The 20,363-nt window shown below is 40.3% G+C and overlaps 2 protein-coding genes across 4 annotated transcripts in view; one reads left to right on the top strand and one right to left on the bottom strand.

Moving 5' to 3' along the window:
- p3h4 (prolyl 3-hydroxylase family member 4 (inactive)) overlaps positions 1–15,774 on the bottom strand; it is a 112,913-nt gene extending 97,139 nt beyond the window's left edge. Inside the window, exon 1 of the mRNA XM_084423736.1 lies at positions 15,088–15,774. Coding sequence (XP_084279862.1) covers positions 15,088–15,543 — 456 coding nt within the window. The 5' untranslated portion in view covers positions 15,544–15,774. The remainder of the gene's footprint in view (positions 1–15,087) is intronic.
- A 2,929-nt stretch (positions 15,775–18,703) lies between these two features.
- Positions 18,704–20,363, top strand: part of fkbp10a (FKBP prolyl isomerase 10a) — a 355,663-nt gene continuing 354,003 nt past the window's right edge. For all 3 annotated transcript variants that reach the window (XM_084423726.1, XM_084423725.1, XM_084423727.1), the window contains exon 1: positions 18,704–19,197. In XM_084423726.1, coding sequence (XP_084279852.1) covers positions 19,001–19,197 — 197 coding nt within the window. In that variant the 5' untranslated portion in view covers positions 18,704–19,000. The remainder of the gene's footprint in view (positions 19,198–20,363) is intronic.

Below are 20,363 nucleotides of genomic sequence, written 5' to 3'. Positions count from 1 at the left end.
CAACAACCTGCGGCTCGCTTATGTGCTGAGGACACTCTGGGATCTGGTGATGGATTATTTGCTTTTTCCCAGATTATTCTCCCAAATTCTGTAACTATGCTGTTTCCTGATACCGGTGGCTTTATATCAATCCACATGGCTTCGTCAGTCTTTTCTGACTGTTCTACTGAGACCCTGCACAAGTATGAACTTCTCAGTTGGGCAGAAATACAGCAGTTCCAGTCCATCTTCTGCAGGCGCGACCATGGAGTCGGCAACGCCCGACAAGATCAGCAGGCTTATGTATTATTCTACTCCTGTTCTTATCAGGTAACATCCATCCCAACCCAGGCCCAGAACTGATTGAGCTTTTGAGCCCTGACGATTTGAAAGATAGCAGTGGCTTGCGTTTCATTCATGTCAATGTGTGAAGCCTGATTAATAAAATCGATGCTATTCGTCTGTGGGCTAAACTGACAGAAAGTGACATAATCGTCTTGTCAGAGACATGACTCAAACCTTCAATCACAAACAATGACTCACATCGAAGGGTATAATCTCTTTAGGATGGATCGTGCGGGTAAAGGAGGGAGAGTAGCCATATATGCTAAGGCGTCATTGGAATGTTGTTCCATTGAAACAATAACAAAGCCCAAATTCTTAGAATTATGTGCCATCAAATTAAATCTTCCCAATTGCGCTTTTCTGACTGTGGTAGGATGCTACCGCCCACATTCGGCTGCAGCTGGAGCAACTGCCCTACTGTCTGACTTTTCGCATAAACTGTCCAACGAGTATATTGTCCTAGGAGGCCTGAACTGGGACTGGCTATCGACTTCATCAGCGTTAAGAGACCTATGTGATGTGTTACATTTGACGCAACTAGTACAGTCACCTACACGTATAAATCCAAAACGAATGGACAAGTCTACATTAATTGACGTCATTCTGACTAATGCTCCACATAAGTACTCAGCTGCTGGAGTTTTCTGTAATGATGTCAGTGATCACTGTATGGTTGTCTGTGTTAGAAATTGCAAATTGACTAAAACCAAGCCACGGTTTATTTTTAAACGAAATTACAAATGTTTTAATGAACAAGCTTTCCTTCATTAAATATATCAGAGTGATTTAAAGGTGCCCTAGAATTTGAAATTGAATTTATCTTGGCATAGTTAAATAACAAGAGTTCAGTACATGGACATGACATACAGTGAGTCTCAAACACCATTGTTTTCTCCTTATTTAAATCTCGTTTTTGAAAAACACCCCTGAAAAATAGGCAAATCTCCACATAACACCGACTGTGACGCAACAGTCGGGATCATTAATATGTACACCTCCAAAAATGTGCATATGCCAGCCCATGTTCAAGGCCAGGCGGAACTGCGCAGCCGAATCATCGTCCGAATCATTTTTCTTCGAGAGACATCATGGCTTGCAAACGAGCAAAGCATGGCAGTTGCTCAGTGTTTGGATGTACAAATGAACACAAAGGTATTTTTTTAGTTCCTTCATCCGAGCCTCTGAAGAACCAGTGGGTTATTATGTGAATGTCTGATGTGTAATTGTTCAAGTTCAGACAGATAATCTTTCTCTCAAAGTCGTTCAATACTGTTTATGCATCAGTAAATAAAGCCAGTGACTAAACGATCAACTTCACGTCGTTTCTCTTAGTAGGATGAAAATAATCTTAAACTGTGATTAATATACAGATAGCGATCAAAGAACAATCCCTTTCCAGTCGCCCAAGCTGTCAATCACACAGCGCGAGTTTATCTGGACACTTGTCAAAACTCGTTATGAAATCAATGACGCTGTTACGCCGGTTTCACACCGCAAGCGTCAGCGGCGCGTGAGCAGCGCGTATTTTTTTCGGCGTCCATGTTAGGCCGGTGACACACTGGATGCGTGGCGTAAGCGTCTCAGCTGCGTGGCGTGTCCGTTTTTATTTCGGCTCCCATATTAACCCCTCATTTACACTGCACACGTGTGCGGTGCATTACGTCTGCGACAAGGTTTTATTCCGTCCTCCACGCGGTGCCAACTCACACCAGGAGCATTTCAGAAGCGGAGCGACTGGATGCGCGAGACCACGTGATTTGCCTGTCCGACGTGGTTTTTCTTGATTTTTGGGTTTCTACCATACAGCCTATGGTTTCTACCAAGGATATTGGTGTGTAATACGTTTGGGAGTTTGCACAGGGTGTTTATTTTGAATTTGACAATGTTTTTTTTACTTTTATTTTGTATTTCTGGTGCGACTTGGACGCGCGTCCGTCAAAAATAGACTAGGCGCCTATATTTAGCGAAGCGGCGCGGAGAGCCGCTTCTGGGAAGCTTCTGAAACGCGCCGCATCGCGGCCGGTGTAAACACAAGCATTGACTAGAATGGGTGCGATCAGCTCCGGTAGCCGTGTCGCAGCCGAAATGCGCCGCAGACGTGTGCAGTGTAAATGAAGGGTGACAGGTTAGAGCTTGCACACTGCCTGCTCGAGCCGCGCGGAAACCGCGTGCATGCTAGAAATAGAACCGACGCCTATTTTTCACGTGACACGCAAGCGTGTTGTAAGCGTTTCCAGGCAAAATAGAATAGGAAAATATGTTTGTCATTTTGTACACAAATACATATTAATGACATTTTGATGTTTGAAAGTCTATAGGTTGACATAAATTCAGATATAAATGTAATTTAAAAAATAAATAAATAATTGTCGATTTTCAAATATTGCACCTGTTAAACATAGTCTATTTTGTATTGACGGTGTCCTTTATCAGTATTTATGCTTAACATGAAGTATAGCCTTCCACAACTCTCTCCCCATATGTGAACAAGGGTGATCCAAATCACGTGACTTGACACTTTCAAGTAGGCTACACTTCGAGTTTTGCAACGATGGACGACGGCAGGTTAATTGAAGAGGTGGAGAAACACAGAGAACTGTACGATCCACAGGATCCTTGCTATAAAGATCCACGAAAAAAGGAGAAGGCATGGGACTCAGTTGCTACAGCTATTGGTTATAATGGTAGGTTTACTATATACTGTCTACATAGGCAACTTACCGATAGCCTACATGTGGTCCAATCGAAGTTTGAGGGTGCAGTGTTTATATCTATGGCAGGGTGTAAAAAAAATAATATCTGTAGCCTACTAATCTTTTCAGGTCGGTTATCATCCCTCCCTCCATTATTATTTGTCAACCAACTATTACATTGTCCTAACAATATAATTAGCATTTCAAACGAACGTTTGAAGTGATGTGTTCATCTGCCACATACCACAGAAAAACCTTTCAAAACACAAGTCACCAAACAGACTACAAAACAGAGCTTTTTTTAATGCAGGCCTATTGACTGTGATAATATAAATAAAATAAGTCATTTTGTAGAGATCAACATGTCAGTCTTTATTTAAGATAATTATTATAATTATGAACATAAAAAGGATATTAGTTGAAGGATATTTGTTATTAATCGAGGTGCCACGCAGAACATTTTAAATTACAAACAAACATGACAAACTATATACAGGAATACAAAATAAAGTTGTTAAATTATTTACAATGAATGAATGTTGTGATATGATCACATGCTCCCTTCCAGAGAATTGAAGAAAGCGCTGAATTTCTCACGCACTCCATAGGCATCCTTGCTGCCCCTGTTCCCTCCCATGTTCCTTATAATAGGCAACATGTCTCCTGTATGTTCTGCCTCATCCTGCCATCTCCGGTTTTGCACTGGGTTGGTGAGGAAGTTGTGCAGGATGCACGAAGCCATAACGACAGTGTCCACAAAGTGTGGTGCCATCTGCAGCCTCGAAAGCAGCACTCTCCATCTCGCAGTGAGGATGCCGAAGGCACACTCAACAACCATTCTGGCTGAAGACAGTCGGTAATTGAAATTTTCTCGCCACCTTGGGAGACGATGACCTGGGAAAGGCCTCATGAGGTAGGTTTTCAACGGAAATGCCGCATCTCCAACAATGACGTAGGGCATGGGACCCTGCACACCTGAACCTGGTAAAGGGCTGTCTTCGGGCACATTCAGTGTTTTGGCCTCCATGCCCCTGCCAAGCCGCGAAGAGCCGTACACCCCCCCCCATCACTGGCCCGGCCAAAGTCTCCCACCTGGATGTAGGTGAACCTGTAGTCTGCGTCCACAAGTGCCAGAAGAACAATGGAGAATGTCTTCTTATAATTGAAAAACAGACTTCCAGAATTGGGAGGTGCTTTGATGGTGATGTGCTTCCCATCTATTGCACCCAAGCAGTTTGGAAATTTCCACTTGTCCCAAAATGTGAAAGCAATGGCTTTCCAATGGTCCTCAGTTGGTGGAGGAATGTGGGTTGACATCATCCTTTTTTCAATGGCACTGCACGTCATGTGCACAGATGAGCACACAGTAATTGCCCCCAAACGGTATTGATAGGCCAGGCTAGCAAAGCTTTCTCCTGCTGCAAGGTATCTGTGTCAGAAAGAAAAATATGTCATTGTCAATGAGTAATGATAATATAGTAATAATAATATTACAACAAAGTGTTACTAGTGTTGATGAGATTATATTTTCTACTCATAGGTGATGATTGCAAAAGAAGGTGGAAGGTCCTGAGAGATGCTTTTGTAAAACATAAAAAACAAAAGCATCCTCCCAGTGGCTCTGCAGGTGGGACAGTCAAGGAATGGAAATACGAGGTTGAAATGTCATTTCTACTGCCTCATTTGAATCCAAGAAGGTTAGTATGTACTTTAATTTCCTTGTTTTGGTTATAGAGATACTTAATAACTTCTTAGCACAAAACATTAAATTGTTTACATTATACACAAAGGTTGTTTATTAATTGTATAAAGTTAAGTGTTACTTAATTATCACAAGGACCACTGTTACTCTATTTTAGCTCAATATGTTCACTGGATCCAATACAACCACTGGAAGACACACAGGACCCCATTGATTTGAGCGCAATAGAGGAGGATGTGGAGCGCACAGCAACTCCAACATCACAGAGGTGTAACACCCCAACCCCACCATCTGGGCCAATCACATCAACACCCCACTCCCGAGCTAGTCCCACTCCAGCCCACCCCCGCATTCAAGCTATTCTGTCAGAGACTAGACAAAGCACTTCATCTCAAACAAGACCTGCATGTGACAGGAGAAGACAAGTAGTAAGTGAAGCTGAGCAACAGCTACTGGACATCATCTCCATTCCAACTTCAAATGTCCCCCCTCATGTCCCTACTGCGCAAGAGGAGATGTACTATTTTGCTTTGAGTTTGGTGCCTAGGCTAAATAGGCTATCACGTGAGGCACAGGCCCAGGCCCAAACTCACTTCTTGACATACCTCACTGAACTGGAGGACAGACAGCTGGCACAGATGAACATCCCAGGCCCTATAAGAGGAAGCCACTCTTCCACCTCCACTGCATTTCACCCTTACAGCCCCACACTCCAAGCCCGGTCCCAATATCATCCTGTTCCTCCCCAAGATGACCCTCCCAGGACATTTTTGGAGAATCTGTCTGACCCTTCACCCCACAGCTACCACAATTTTTAAATAATGTCATTAAATGTAAATAGTTCAGTTTTGAAAATTAACATTATGTGGAATAATGTATCTGTTTTAGTGTAAAGAATAGTGTTTTGTTATTTAAACGTATATAATGTTCAATTGTTTATTAAAAAAAAAAGTCTTCTTGTTGAACTGTCTTTTGTTCTTTTGTTATACAGACAATAAAAAGCCTACCTGAGTGTAATGGCAAGCCTCTGCTTGGGCTCGATAGGATCACGGAAATTTGTTGTCTGCCTCGTCAGGTCGGGTCCGACAATAGACAGAATCTCATCCATTTGTTCCGCTGACATCCGAAAGTAATTCAGATGTTTTTCGGAATCAAGTTGCAACTCTGCAACGAGGTGATAATAAGCTCCGAAAGTTTTTCTTCTTTGATTCATGGGGTGAACCCACCATCGTCTGAATCTCCTCCGGCGAATTCTTAACAGAAGAAGAGCCGCAATGGCTTTTCTTCTGTCAACAACTCGAACTGAAAAAGTATTTTCAATAGTAATAGGGACCCAGGAATAGACTTTTGTCCACTGTAGTGGAAATTATATTTTATTTAATTTCTCTGACACCATGTCACAATCTGGTGTCCTGTAAATAGCACATTCAGGGCTTTTCAGAGACACCAAATGTTTTGAGGTTTAAGTCTGACATTTATTTAGTGATCAAATTTAGCACTTTTGAAATGTATCATATTTTCTTATTTATGGAAATATGATAATATATTGTAATCATAATTCATTTGAACTACTTTTCAAATTGAATTTCATTAAACCAACATCTCAGGAAAACGTTATGGGGTTTCATCTTTTACAGAACAGGGCATTGATTTCATACATGTCCACTGTAGAGGACATCAGGACTTAAATCTTGTTTATCAGGCATTTTTGGAGAAACAGCAAGTGAATATTGAAATAAATTATACATTAATAATCCTATTAAGTATGAGATATTATTATTAAAATGTTGCAAATTATTACTCCAATTACACTACTTTTTTCATTAAATCTAACTCCAAGAACACATTAATATGCAAATAAGATCCAGTGAAAACATCCATTGCATTGAATGGGAATATTAATTTATATCCATTTTAACCACATATTGCATAAAGTAAAATGGTGTATCAATTCATTACGTTAGATCTTTAATGACATATCTGAGAATCATCTTAATACAAATTTTGGTTAGTGAAAACCTGAAACCCCAAAATTTATTGGTGACAAAAAAATAAAATAATATCCCATTATTTTTACCTATACATATAATTTCATGTCATTTTATGTTTTAAACAATCGAGTCCTGGTGTCCAATACAGAGGTCATAGCATAACATATGAATAAAATATACTTTTTTTTTTTTTCCATTTGTTTCTTATGCTCTTAATGTGATTACATGAAAAAAATATGACACACTACAATAACAACACGTAGTGTGTATTCTGAGTGACGGTCCAACATCAGGAAGGCTAATAAGCTCTTTAAAGCTACACAAATTTGTAAATGTTATTGAAATAAACAGACAGCCCACTTACCCATTTTTCGGATTTTGGAAGGTGTGTGAAAAAAGTTGAAATTGTTGTCGTGAAGACAAGAGCCTGGTCTGTCGGCGGCCTCCCTCTATGTCACCTACAGCAGCAGCAGCGCGCCAGCGCCGCGTCAGGCACGGTTCTGGTGTGTAAAGACACAGAAAACGCGACGCAGCTGACACGCAACAGAAACGCCACGCTCACGCCACGCAGCCAGTGTGTCACCGGCCTTACCCCTCACCCCCAATTTCCACCGGCTGCGTTACGGCTCCGGCACGGCAGCGGAGTCAATAGGTTTCCATTAAAGTCAATGAGTGTATTTCCACTGAATGCGGTACAGCTGCGTTCCGACTCCGGCGATCCGCAGCCCTCCGGAGCAGATACGCAGAGCTTCTATTTTTGCCGGATGCCGGAGAGCTACGCAGCACTACAGGGCAGAATGCGCAGGACAGGAAGTCGAGCAAAAAAACAGAACAAACCAAAACAAAATAAAAGATCCGGTTAATTTTCTAAATAAAATACACCGTGATCATGGCGGATCATATTTCCCTACACTACACCTTGAAAACGTCATAATATGCCATTCATCATAACGTTCTGTTTATAGAAACTATATATCGCGCGATCATACGTGAATTAGCGAGATCTCGTGGGTCCTCGTGACTTCAGCTGTCAGTCATGGACGCAGCCGTTCCGCAACAAATACGGACCTGGTGGGTATTGACGGACGACGGAACACGGAGCTGTCACGCAGCGGAGCCGTTCCGCAGCCGTTCCGCATCTGGTGGAAATTGGGGGTCATTTACACTGCACACATGTGCGGTGCATTACGTCTGCGACAAGGTTTTATTCCGTCCTCCACGCAGTGCCAACTCACACCAGGAGCATTTCAGAAGCGGAGCGACTGGATGCGCGAGACCACGTGATTTGCCTGTCCAACGTGTTTTTTCTTGATTTTTGGGTTTCTACCATACAGTCTATGGTTTCTACCAAGGATATTTGTGTGTAATACGTTTGGGTTGTTGCACAGGGTGTTTATTTTGAATTTGACAAAGTTTTTTTTACTTTTATTTTGTATTTCCGGTGCGACTTGGACGCGCGTCCGTCAAAAATAGACTAGGCGCCTATATTTAGCGAAGCGGCGCGGAGAGCCGCTTCTGGGAAGCTTCTGAAACGTGCCGCGTCGCGGCCGGTGTAAACACAAGCATTGACTAGAATGGGCGCGATCAGCTCCGGTAGCTGTGTCGCAGCCGTAATGCGCCGCAGACGTGTGCGGTGTAAATGAGGGGTAAATGAGGGGTTATTCAATGAGTGCATTCACACCGCACGCAGAAGCGGCGCGGCAGCGCGTAGCAGGAGCAGAGCAGGAACAGCAGTGCCGCGATAGTTTCGGCACCCAGTCTATTTTTAACGCGCCGCTTACGCTGAATTAAAGTGACAATGCATTGATCATGGCCAAAATACACCGCAGTTTTATCCAAAAAGCGCATTGATGATATCTATTGTGTTTTAAACAGTCAATCAAATGACCAACAGCAATTTATGAAGAAAACAAATGTCCAAAAACAAACTTGTTGCCAGAACAATAAAAACAAAGATGAACCAAAAGTTATATTTGAAATTATTAATAAAATAAGCTTCTTGACAAGTCTCTTCTCTTAAATGTATTTGAAAACGAAATAAAGCAATGCCAACTTAACCATTATAGAGTAGTCTGTACACACGCCGCGGTTCAGCCGCGTGTCCTGCTCCTGCTCACCACTGCTCCTGCGCTGCTTACGCTCTGCTAACGCGTGCAGTGTGAAACCGGCGTCACTAATGATTTCACCAATGCAAACATGATGTACGAGCTTCGTTGTGCAGTGTAACCCCTCTTTCACACCGCGGCGCATCCGCGCAACTACATCATCACTGCAGCAGCAGACTCCCGCGAGTATTCACACTGGAAGCGTAGTGCAGCGGCTGCAAACCGTGTTTGGCAGACAATATAACCATTTCAAACAATGGGTCAGTTCTTTCAACATTTTTGTTTTTATAATAATACACCTTACTTTCACCCAAAACGAATAATTAAAAAGTTTAAATGGGTTAATACATATTTGTTATAATTAATTTTCTTTTCTGGCATAATTGTTAAAACACTAGACATTGGCATTGTTGTTAAAACTCTTGACATGCTTATTCTGTGCATTTTGAGCACGTTTTGTGTTAAATCACAAACAATTATTTTGTCCATCAAAAGCATCAAAAGTGTTCTTTCACTTTAATTGAGCATGAGCAGCACAGCAAAAAATAGACCGGACGCCGAAACCCCCGCTGCACTGCTGTTCACGTGACGCTCCTGCTTGACGCTCACGCGCTGCTCCTGCTCCCGGTGTGAATGCACTCATTAGCCGCGTTTCCACTGTCGGGCCAGGGCCGGGCCAGGGCTTTAAACGGGCCGTGCCGGGCTAATAGCCTCGGGCCAATAGCACCGGGCATGCGTTTCCACTGTCGGGCCAGAAGCTCCACAGCGCTTCACTAAAACACGCCCGTAACATGCCTCTCTGGGACAACGTCACACTAACCCATCATTTCACCAACAAATGGAAGTTTTATCAGAAAACTAATCAGATATCACTGGAAACAGCGTTGAAAACAAACACGATAAAAGCGGCCGTTTGCTAGCTTTTTTTTGTTTGTTTGTTTAGCAGCTACTTGAATATTTAAAACCCAAGCATCGATGTTTTACCACAGGTTTACAATAAAAAGTGATACATTGATCATAATGAATTAATTTATGTAAAAATTGCACATTAGTCACTCAGAAATAAATTACCGTTAGGTCTATTTCACAAAAGAAAGAGGACATGCACACTTACTTTTTCAGTCGCGTCTGTTTCTTTATCTGGTAACTTAGTTACAGGACATAATCCATCACATTTAGAAAAAATTATAATTTCTACAAATATATGCCATACGACCTGAGGAGCTTTAGCACTCTCTCGACTCCCATACAGATATTTTCAGTCAGAGAAACAGAGGAAGCTCCCGAAAAAAAAAAGTTACTTTATTTTTTGATAGTCCGGTTTAAAGAGACGAGACGCAGGCTATGACAGATCAAATAAAAACATGACTGTGATAGCCTTTAAGATTGGTCTGATTTCTTCAAGCATTCGCTATGTTTTTTTTTTTACTATGTGTATCTTCAAGCGTTTACTATGTTTACTATGGTAACGGCTAGCGCGCATAGTCTTTTGCATCACAAACAGAAGGCATTCAAACATGAACGCGATTTAAATTATTTTATTTTTAAGTCTTAAATGCTGACAGAATCATCCGGCGCTGCCGTCTCCCAACGGTAAACTCCTCCTCTGTTGGTAACCACTCCTCTAGCCCGAGCTGGCCCGCTTTGGCCCAAGGTATTCGACGGGCCAGAAATCCTGGCCGTTGGCCCCGAGTAAGCCCCGATCAAGCACCGGAAGTGACAGTGGAAACGCGACTGGCCCTGGCACGCACTAGCACGGCCCGGCCCTGGCCCGACAGTGGAAACGCGGCTATTGATTAACATGGACGCCGAAAAAAATACGCGCTGCTCACACGCCGCTGACGCTTGCGGTGTGAAACCGGGGTTACGCTAGGTTCACACCGGACGCCGAAGCGACGCGGAAGCGGCGCGGAACGGAGGCCGCTTCCTTTCGGCGCCCATGTTAACCTACGGCGCGCCGCGGCCGGCCCGCGCCGTGACCCCTGGTTCACACAGGACGCCGAAGCGACGCGGAAGCGGCACGGAACGGAGGCCGCTTCCTTTCGGCGCCCATGTTAACCTATGGTGTCGTTCACACCAGACGCGGTGCGCCGCAGCGCGTCGCAGCCGGCCCGCGCCGTGAAGCGCCAGTTTCGGCGTCTGGTCTATTTTTTGCGCGAGCCGCGAGTGATCCGCGTCCATTCCGGCAGGAAGTCACACCAAGAAACACATCCGGTCAATTGTCAAAATATAAGCAATTTTCAAATTAAAATACCGCGAGTGACAAATGCAATCATATTTGTGTATCTAAACAGACTAGAAAGATGAAAACAAATTAATAAATTTGAAGAGAGGATGTATATTTCAACGGTATATCTACACTACTACTGTCTACCATATTCTCTCTCTGGCTGCGTGTGTCTCGACAACGGATTAATAAAAGAAGTGTACAAACTTCTTGGTTACAGGAACATGGTGTATTCATTTTATGAGGTTATTTACTTACCCATGATGTAAAAAAACAGCTCTGAATAAACAACAACTGAGCAGAAGCGCTTGTCGACCGCCGCGGAGAATACGCGTCTGGTGTGAACAGGCAGGCGCCGGACCGCGCGTGATTTTCCGTTCCGCGTCGCTTCGGCGTCCGGTGTGAACCTAGCATCACCCCTCATTTACACCGCACACGTCTGCGGCGCATTACGGCTGCGACACGGCTACCGGAGCTGATCGCGCCCATTCTAGTCAATGCTTGTGTTTACACCGGCCGCGACGCGGCGCGTTTCAGAAGCTTCCCAGAAGCGGCTCTCCGCGCCGCTTCGCTAAATATAGGCGCCTAGTCTATTTTTGACGGACGCGCGTCCAAGTCGCACCAGAAATACAAAATAAAAGTAAAAAAAAACAACATTGTCAAATTCAAAATAAACACCCTGTGCAAACTCCCAAACGTATTACACACCAATATCCTTGGTAGAAACCATAGACTGTATGGTAGAAACCCCAAAAAACAAGAAAAACCACGTCGGACAGGCAAATCACGTGGTCTCGCGCATCCAGTCGCTCCGCTTCTGTAATGTTCCTGGTGTGAGTTGGCACCGCGTGGAGGACGGAATAAAACCTTGTTGCAGACGTAATGCACCGCACACGTGTGCAGTGTAAATGAGGGGTAAGTTTGTGATATGGATGATGTTGAGCTGGCCTGGAATTATTTTAAAAAGACCTCCATAGTTGACAAACATGCCCCTATTAGAATCTTCTAATAGGGGCATGTCTGTCAACTATGGAGGTCTTTTAAAAATAATTCTGTAACATTCAGAAAAGCGCCATTGGGAAGATTTAATTTGATGGCACATAATTCTAAGAATTTGGGCTTTGTTATTGTTTTAATGGAACAACATTCCAACGACGCCTTAGCATATATGGCTACTCCCCCTCCTTTACCCGCACGATCCGTCCTAAAGAGATACCCTTCGATGTGAGTCATATTGTTTGTGATTGAAGGTTTGAGTCATGTCTCTGACAAGACGATTATGTCACTTTCTGTCAGTTTAGCCCACATGACAGAGTGAGGGGCAGAGATAATCTTTGGTTTAATGACTCTATTGCAACAGCTATTAGAGAACGGAATGAAGCATGGATCAAAGCAAAAAGAAAAAAAATAATGATAAATGTTGGTTAAATTGGTATTAAGAAACAAACGCACAAGACTAATAAAAAGTACAAAAAGTGAACATTATCTGAATTTAATAAATGAAAACCTTAATGACCCCAAAACATTTTGGAAAGCAATTAAATCTTCTTCGGGTGATGTGCCATCTCCCACTATCCCAGAAGTTATAATAGCAAGCCAAGGTGAAGTAAGGGGTAAACAAAATATAGTAGATACTTTCAACAAGCACTTTATTAATGCAGGGATAGCTACTCAGTCAACACTCCCAGCCAATTGGTATTTTTTTTAATTGCTAATACAACCTTTGAACAAAGGTTGTTCACAGACTGAACAAAATTAAGCATTTCTTGGTAATTGGTTGAACTAAATCTAACAGCTGACAGCAATTCAACCTAATTCATATGTGAGACAGTCTAACAGAAGGGTGGCCAAAACCAGTGATATCAAGTTCTTGTCATATTTTATTACAATTTTCCAGTGGTGGAGGAAGTACTGAATCTCAGTACTTAAGTAAAAGTACAAATAACCAGAGACATATTTACTTTAGTAAAAGTAGAAGTACTACAATGAAATCCCTACTTAAGTAAAAAGTAAAAAGTACCTGATTTTAAATGTACTTTAAGTATTAAAAGTAAAAGTACTTGCATAACTATTTATTCTCTTAATGTCATATTCTAATAATTAGGGCTGTAACAATATGAATCCGAAATCGCTACACTCAGATCCACGAACCTGTGTCGCGGTGTGAGAAGGCAGAATCGCGACACACCCCTTTATTTGAAGTTAACATTATACAATACGTAGACCTACACCACAAAACTAGTTGAGGATAAATTATTTAATATTGGGCAATTCCAGCGTTATAAACGGGACATTTGCAGTAAAAACTTGAAATATAAATTCTCAGAAAATGCATTTAATACATAGGCTATTGAAAAATATCAGTCTACACGTTTTATATTTAATATGAGGGAAATAGGCTAGTCTACACATGCGTTACGGGACACAAAAAATCTTTAACTTTTAGGTAGCAAAATATTTTTTAGTAATTCTGTGAATTAGACTGCGCAAACCAAAAGTAATACCCACCGGATGAAGAAGGGTTGGCTCTCCACAGAACATAAAATATTCATTTTAATTTATTTTACGTGTTCCCATTTATGAGGAAAAAACAATGTTACGGATGTGAGCGCTCTGAAAGCGGCACTAAAAGACTGCTTTAAAACTTTCACAGAGACCTTAAACAGAAAGCACAAAGCCTTTTTTAAAAAGTGAATTTCGTTTTGTTTTAATTGTATCTTAATTTTAATCAATGTTTCATCAACCAATTGCCAGGATTTAATAAATGAGAAGTAAATATAGTAGAAAATAGATAATCACGACACGGAGGCGCCGGCGTGTGAACTGAAGCGTGTCTCATAAATGAACCGAAACTCAGCGTATAAGGTACCCTACTTCCCTCACAGACCTGATAAATATATCTTTAGACAGCTTTAAATGTGTACTTTTAAACAGAACAATTCAAAACGAAAGAAAACAGACTGCTCCGTTATGAAATGCGCATTTCTCTCTGGCGCGTTCACTACTGCGAAGATCAACTTCATCTTTGCAGCCGACACAGAAAACACTTGTTTATTAATAAACAATTAAAATGTCTCCTTGCTATATTTTACATATTCATTACTTTTGCTGGTTCCTTGTGACAGCTTAGGTGCTTTATTGGCAGCGCCACCATGAACGCGTCAGCACCGAAAACATGGAGATTTTTTTCAATCCCTGTTTTGGCCGGGGGAAAACTGATCAGAAAATGTAACGAAAATGTAACGAAACGTTGTAGAAATGTAGTGGAGTAGAAAGTATAATAATTGCTGCAAAAAGTTACTAAGTAAAAGTCAAAAGTATGCACTACTGATTCTACTTAAGTAAAGTACAGATACGTGAAAAATGTACTTAAGTAAAGTAACGAAGTATTTGTACTTCGTTACATTCCACCACTGCAATTTTCTAAACTTATAGCGCATACTGTGATAATGTGAGAAATGTTGAAGGTGTCTGAATATATTTTGGTTTGACTGTAAATAAAGGTGACATTAATACTTAATCATTCCACTATATAGGCTAATTTGCTATATTCATATATAAATCCTGTCCTCTGTACATTTATTTAAACATGTCTTGCTTTTAAGTAGGCTAGCCTAATTTGCCTGTTTTATTCCCTGCCATTCAATTCTGAATTATTTGAATATTATTCTAAATATTTAAATGCACTGTATAAAAGATTAAATTAAATATGTTTTGCAGTAAAACAGTAGAGGCATAATACATTTAATTAAGTATCACGATAGGAAGCATATATCTTGCGTGGACGTGGCATGTGTCGGCAAGCACTTACTGGAATAAATTCAGAATCGAGAGGGAGAGGGAGTTGCGTATTAATTCAATAGGCTTCGGTTATTCAAAGTGATTAACAATAGGGAATTCAGTATTGTTGATCGTTTACATACACATTTTCGGTTAATTAACGTCTTATACTGTTAAACCACAAACCAACATCAACAAAGCTGTCTAAACTCAAAGTAGGAACCTTCCAGTTTATCGCAATTTATTGAACAAAAAAAAATCTTACCTGGTAATAGACATACTGAAGGTACCGGTAGGGTATCCTCTGTTCAAAAGCACCCAACGTTTCTCGTTTAGGATATGATTTGGAAAACACAGGGAAGTTTGTTTTGCACATTTTCAGACATGCGGCTCGCCTTATTATGTGTCCCATGATCAAGAGGGTGGTGTCCGTGCTGTTCTCATATTCCTGCCACACAGCGCTGCAGTTCTGACAACAATACGATTCGCTGTCTTTCAGCAGCCGATGAAGCCGAAGGCTTAGCTCCAGATATTTAACACTCTGTTTCCAGTCCTGAAAAGCGTACATCTCTAACGCGTGTCCGTACGCAGATTCCAGTGGCATGATATCGTTCGGTGGAAAGCTTTTGAAGCTGTATTTTTCATACTGAGACTTCACAGTAGAGAAAAGATACACAGTACTGAAAAACACGAATAAACATAGTAGTTTTGTTTGGGCCATGCTTCTGTTCCTCAGTGTAATTGTCGATCCCTGTGTAACGAGGGCGAGCGGAGATTCATGTCAGGCTGCACGTATGTTCTGTGGCCCTCTGGGGTTGAAAGAGTTTGATGGAAAACTCTGCATACCTCTCAAATTCTGGTTTGAACTGAATGACTGTTTTTCTGGGTCTGAAAGCCCGTCGATTTTAAGTAGCCTAATCTAGTGCGTGTCCCTTCCGCCATTTTTTCCACATGCACTTATAAATCCTTATACGAAGCCTGTTAGTGGTTGGATGGATCGTTAACTTATAATTTAAAAGGTTGGGTCAGACTATTAAAATGTATCTTCAATCTATTAAAATGACCTAAATCTCAAAGAAATACTGTTCCAAACTGCACATGAATATTGTCATGTTATGGAGTAGGCCATAGCATACATTTTGATTCTTAAATTCTCCTAACTCTTTAATGAAATTAACTTTTAAAATCTCTTGATTTTATAACTAATAAGAAGATTAGTATTTTGAGACAAGTGTTTTAGAGATAGCCTATGTGTTTTATCTTGTCAGAACATTTTATGATGTAACAGAATCAACTCTAATATCAGACATGAGTGGTGTGAGACAACAAAAGCAAATTGAACCCATTAAAATCAGTGATACTGTCTGCACTGGACACAAGTGATGATTGCTATAAGAGGGAAAAGCTCCTGATAACTTATTATTGGAAAGAAACAAATAGGCTACCCTCTTTATTCAAGTCTTTATTCCAACTGCCATTAGTAGGGTTTTGAGATTAATTTTATATATTTTTTTGTAGTTTTTTTTATTTATTTATTTTATAGGAGTTGTAAGGGTTTAATGCAATAGGCTACTTTTGTTTATTTTATAATTGTTGCTTGCATTGTTTTTTATTTATTTATTTATTTATTTATTTTTTATTGTTTGTTGAGCCTTTTTTCTACGCCTATGGGAATAGGTAATAAAGCTTTTGAATTTGAATTTAACTGCTGGTCTAGGGTCAGTGTTCTCTGTAATAATAGCATATTGGTGATTTGGCAAACAATCCAGTGAGTATCTGTGCATCAACGATTTCGGTTTACAAAGTGTTTTTGCAGCATTGAGCAATGTAGGCAACCGCAGACATGTCTGGTGATTTCTTGAACGCCAGTCAGCGGTGTTTAAGTTAGACACCAGTCAATTTTGGTCCAGTGTTCCCCTTATAAGAATCCCCTTATAACAAAGTGTAGACATTATGTAAATAAGTGATTCATTGTGACAGCTCATTGATTATAACAGAACTTTGTGAGACGTCGCGATGAACTCTGGTCAGTGACAGCTTTTTAGTGATTATAAAGGGACCACTCTTTGTGCACTTTCAAGGTGATTTATAATCAATTCAGAATTTGAATAAAATTTAGTTTTTCATGCTTGACCAGTGACCAAATGCTGCAAAGTTTCAGGAGTGTCATCCATTAAATTCATGTATTTACACACACACACACACACACACACACACACACACACACATTTTTGTGTCTCATTTGATTGGGTGGACCAGCCATCAATCTGAGTGGCCTTGGCCCTTTTTTTTTCAGTTTATTTTTTTAAACAATTAATGTGATCTCAGAATTCCAAAATATGATTTATAAAACGGATAGTTCTGGTCCTTCATTCTGATTGGTTGAGCCGCGTTCGTAGCCGTTGTAAATTACTCAACAAACATACACCTGTGACCACTACATTTAGCCTGGATGCCAGCCGAACTTAGCCCCGCCCACAACATTTTTAGGTCGGGAAGTTCGGTCTGGACTCGCTCCGTTGAGGAGCTATTATGCCCGAACAAAAATTGTTCGGACCAATCAAATTGTCAGGGCGGGCTTTATACGATGATGGACAGATGAGCAACGTAACGTAATCATCCACGTCACCAACGAGCGCTTGGGTTGAATTCGTTTACAACAAAGATGACTGCCGCTGGAGAATTGTTATTTCACGAGTTCACACTTACAAATAAGTCAGATAGAATAAATGCATATTTGGCGTGCTGTCCGAGGAGCTAGGTTCCGGGCTCGGTATTCGGCCCGAACCCAAAGTACTCCCCCCATATTCCAGGCTGTGGAAGAACAAGCCGAGAGTGAGTGGAGGCTGGAGGGATGCTGAAAACTGTCAAGGAATGTTAGGTGAGTTGACTGAGTGAAATATATGCTTCCTCTCATGCTGATAGTGTAGAACATAGACGGTCATTGTTTGATGACAAGTTGATTGGATTGATTATTTGAACGTGCTACGTACTCTCGAACTTTGTTTATAAAACATTATGTGTAGATTCCGCCATCGCGACTGTTATAGATGATATCGACAGCGGATTCATTTTAAAAGAGGAACAGAGAACCGCGATCAAGGCATTTGTAGATCGGAAACATGAATGAAAAACATACGTCACTTACTCCGTTGCTCTGATTGGTTGTAGGCAGAGTCGTTGACTATCCAATTGAGTGCAGAGGCATTTTCCTTCCTGGTTCGGTTGAAACACGCCCCATAATCAAAACTCAATGGAACAGTATCAGACTCACATTCTGACTAGAATCTGAGTATGACGACGTCAGGCTACACTACATAGTATTACCAGAGAAAGTCTAATGAGGGGAGAACAACATCGACAACACAGCTGACACAGGTAAATACACGTGCTAGATGAGTTTTGTTTTGGAACTACATTGCTTGGTGGAGGAATAAATGTGTTGAACGTTATATTTTATTTTGTTGCTGGTGTTTATTTTATGAATAAAATAAATATTAAAATGAATATTTTTTATAGAGTTACCGTTTTATAAAAGCAATAAGCCCCTTGTTCTAAATTCACTGTAAAACAGGCTTTGTGGGGCTTATTGCTTTAGTTGAACTTTTCAACAATAATGAAATACCATTAGCTTTCCTTCAGGATTTATTGGCAAGTTATATATTTTTTCGTAATGTTCATATGTAGGGGATGGAAAAAAGAAAATGCATTTTTTTTTGTGTGTGTGTGTGTGTGTGTGTGTGTGTGTGTGTGTGTGTGTGTATGTGTATTCACACACAACAATAATGTTGTGTATTCAGACACAACATATGTGTCTGGCGCCTGTTGTATTGTTGAAAACAGAATTTGAGAGTGCGTGATCGGATGGAGTTTAGGACCGCGCGGATGTTGCTGCAGTTCTATGGAGTCTGACACGCAGTAGCTACTGTAGCCTAACACACAGCCTACGTGAGAACATCAACTTTTTCCCCGCGTGTTTGTAGCCTATAGAATTTCACAAGTTTTAGTATGACAACTACATTACGCAATTCGTATAACTAATTATAATTTTTCACCGTTTGCTTTGTTTTATCTTAAAACGGTGGGTTTATCTTTGCGTCAGTTTCTCTTGCAGAATACCGCTGTATAATCGATTAAAACAAAGAGCAACGCTGCAGCTTCTCATCTTCTCACCTTAAATGGCGATAACACCAGTTCTCACTTTTTTCCTCACTTTTTTCCTCACTCTCATACATGTTTTATATGGTCAGTTAGAAGATGTGATTATTGATCGATACTTGATACCAACACACTGTTCGAGAGAGGTTCAGGTCGGAGACTATATTCGGTATCAGTATAACGGCACATTCGAGGATGGACGGAAGTTTGACTCGAGGTAAGTGAACTTTATGCAATAATTTATAAAATTCCTAAAACTGAGGTGAGTTAGTGTACACAATAATTATAGCTATTTGTAATGATTCGGCAATATTTCATCTTGGTTTTTCATTTTTTAAACTATAATTAATTTTCTAAATACCACACATCATTAGGCACATATCAAACCTCCAACAAATAATATTTTCCCACCTCAGATATTAAAGATCTTTTATTATTTTCAGTTTATTAATTTTTTTTTTTTTTTTCAGATTTAAACACTTTACAACATCAGACCACAAAAAAAAAAAAAATATATATATATATATATATTGCAGAACTTACACAATTACAAGCTCAGGGAAGTGAAGCAAGGTTGTATCTCTTACAATGAACAAACAATGATACGAAGAGAAAATAAAATAAAAAATAATAATACAAATACATAAATATCCTGGATTTGCATACAGCACATTATGTAATTATACATACAAAAAAAGAAAAAAAAAAGAAAAGCATAACAACAAGGTTAAGTCATATCTTTGAGTAAATCATCATAATGCATCAAAAATTTTGCACTTTTTTTGTTATTTATAAGTCTAAGGGAAGAAATAAAAGAATTAAGGTCAGCCAGAAAAAGAGGGAAGCTCAAAGGAGACTTAAGCTATTTTTGCTTGTGGATGAAGAATTTTGCATATAAGATAAGGACAACATGAAAATTAACAACATGTTCAAGGGACATCCGCTTTGGGTTTTCATAATAAAAGATAATCTCTTTAAGAATGAAGGTGTGGGTCACATTTGTAGGGCCAAAAACAAAAGCACTTAAATTAGCCCAAAATCTATTACATTACACTCACAAAATAAATGAGGGAGAGTTTCCTCAACAAAACCACAAAAAGAGCAAGTCTCATCAATATCAGAATATTTAGAAATGGAAGTGTTAACAGGATAGATTTTATAATGAATTTCCTTAACTTTGTTGGATACACAAAATTTACTAGGCAAAAGCCAGGCCTTTCTCCAAATTATGTTTGTTACAAGGGATCCCCAATAGAATTTACCCCTTGGAGTAACCTTTCTCTTCATTTGAAAAATTGAGCGAATATGTCTGTTGTTGCATTTTCGATCTAAAAAATCTATCTCGCCCAAGCGTAAAGCCGGATAAACACTATTACCTTTACT

The sequence above is a fragment of the Rutilus rutilus genome, assembly GCF_951802725.1.
Source record: "Rutilus rutilus genome assembly, chromosome: 11".
Classification (NCBI taxonomy): Eukaryota; Metazoa; Chordata; class Actinopteri; order Cypriniformes; family Leuciscidae; genus Rutilus; species Rutilus rutilus.
Note: the sequence above shows the minus strand (reverse complement) of the source record. Positions and strands in the feature narration are given on the sequence as shown.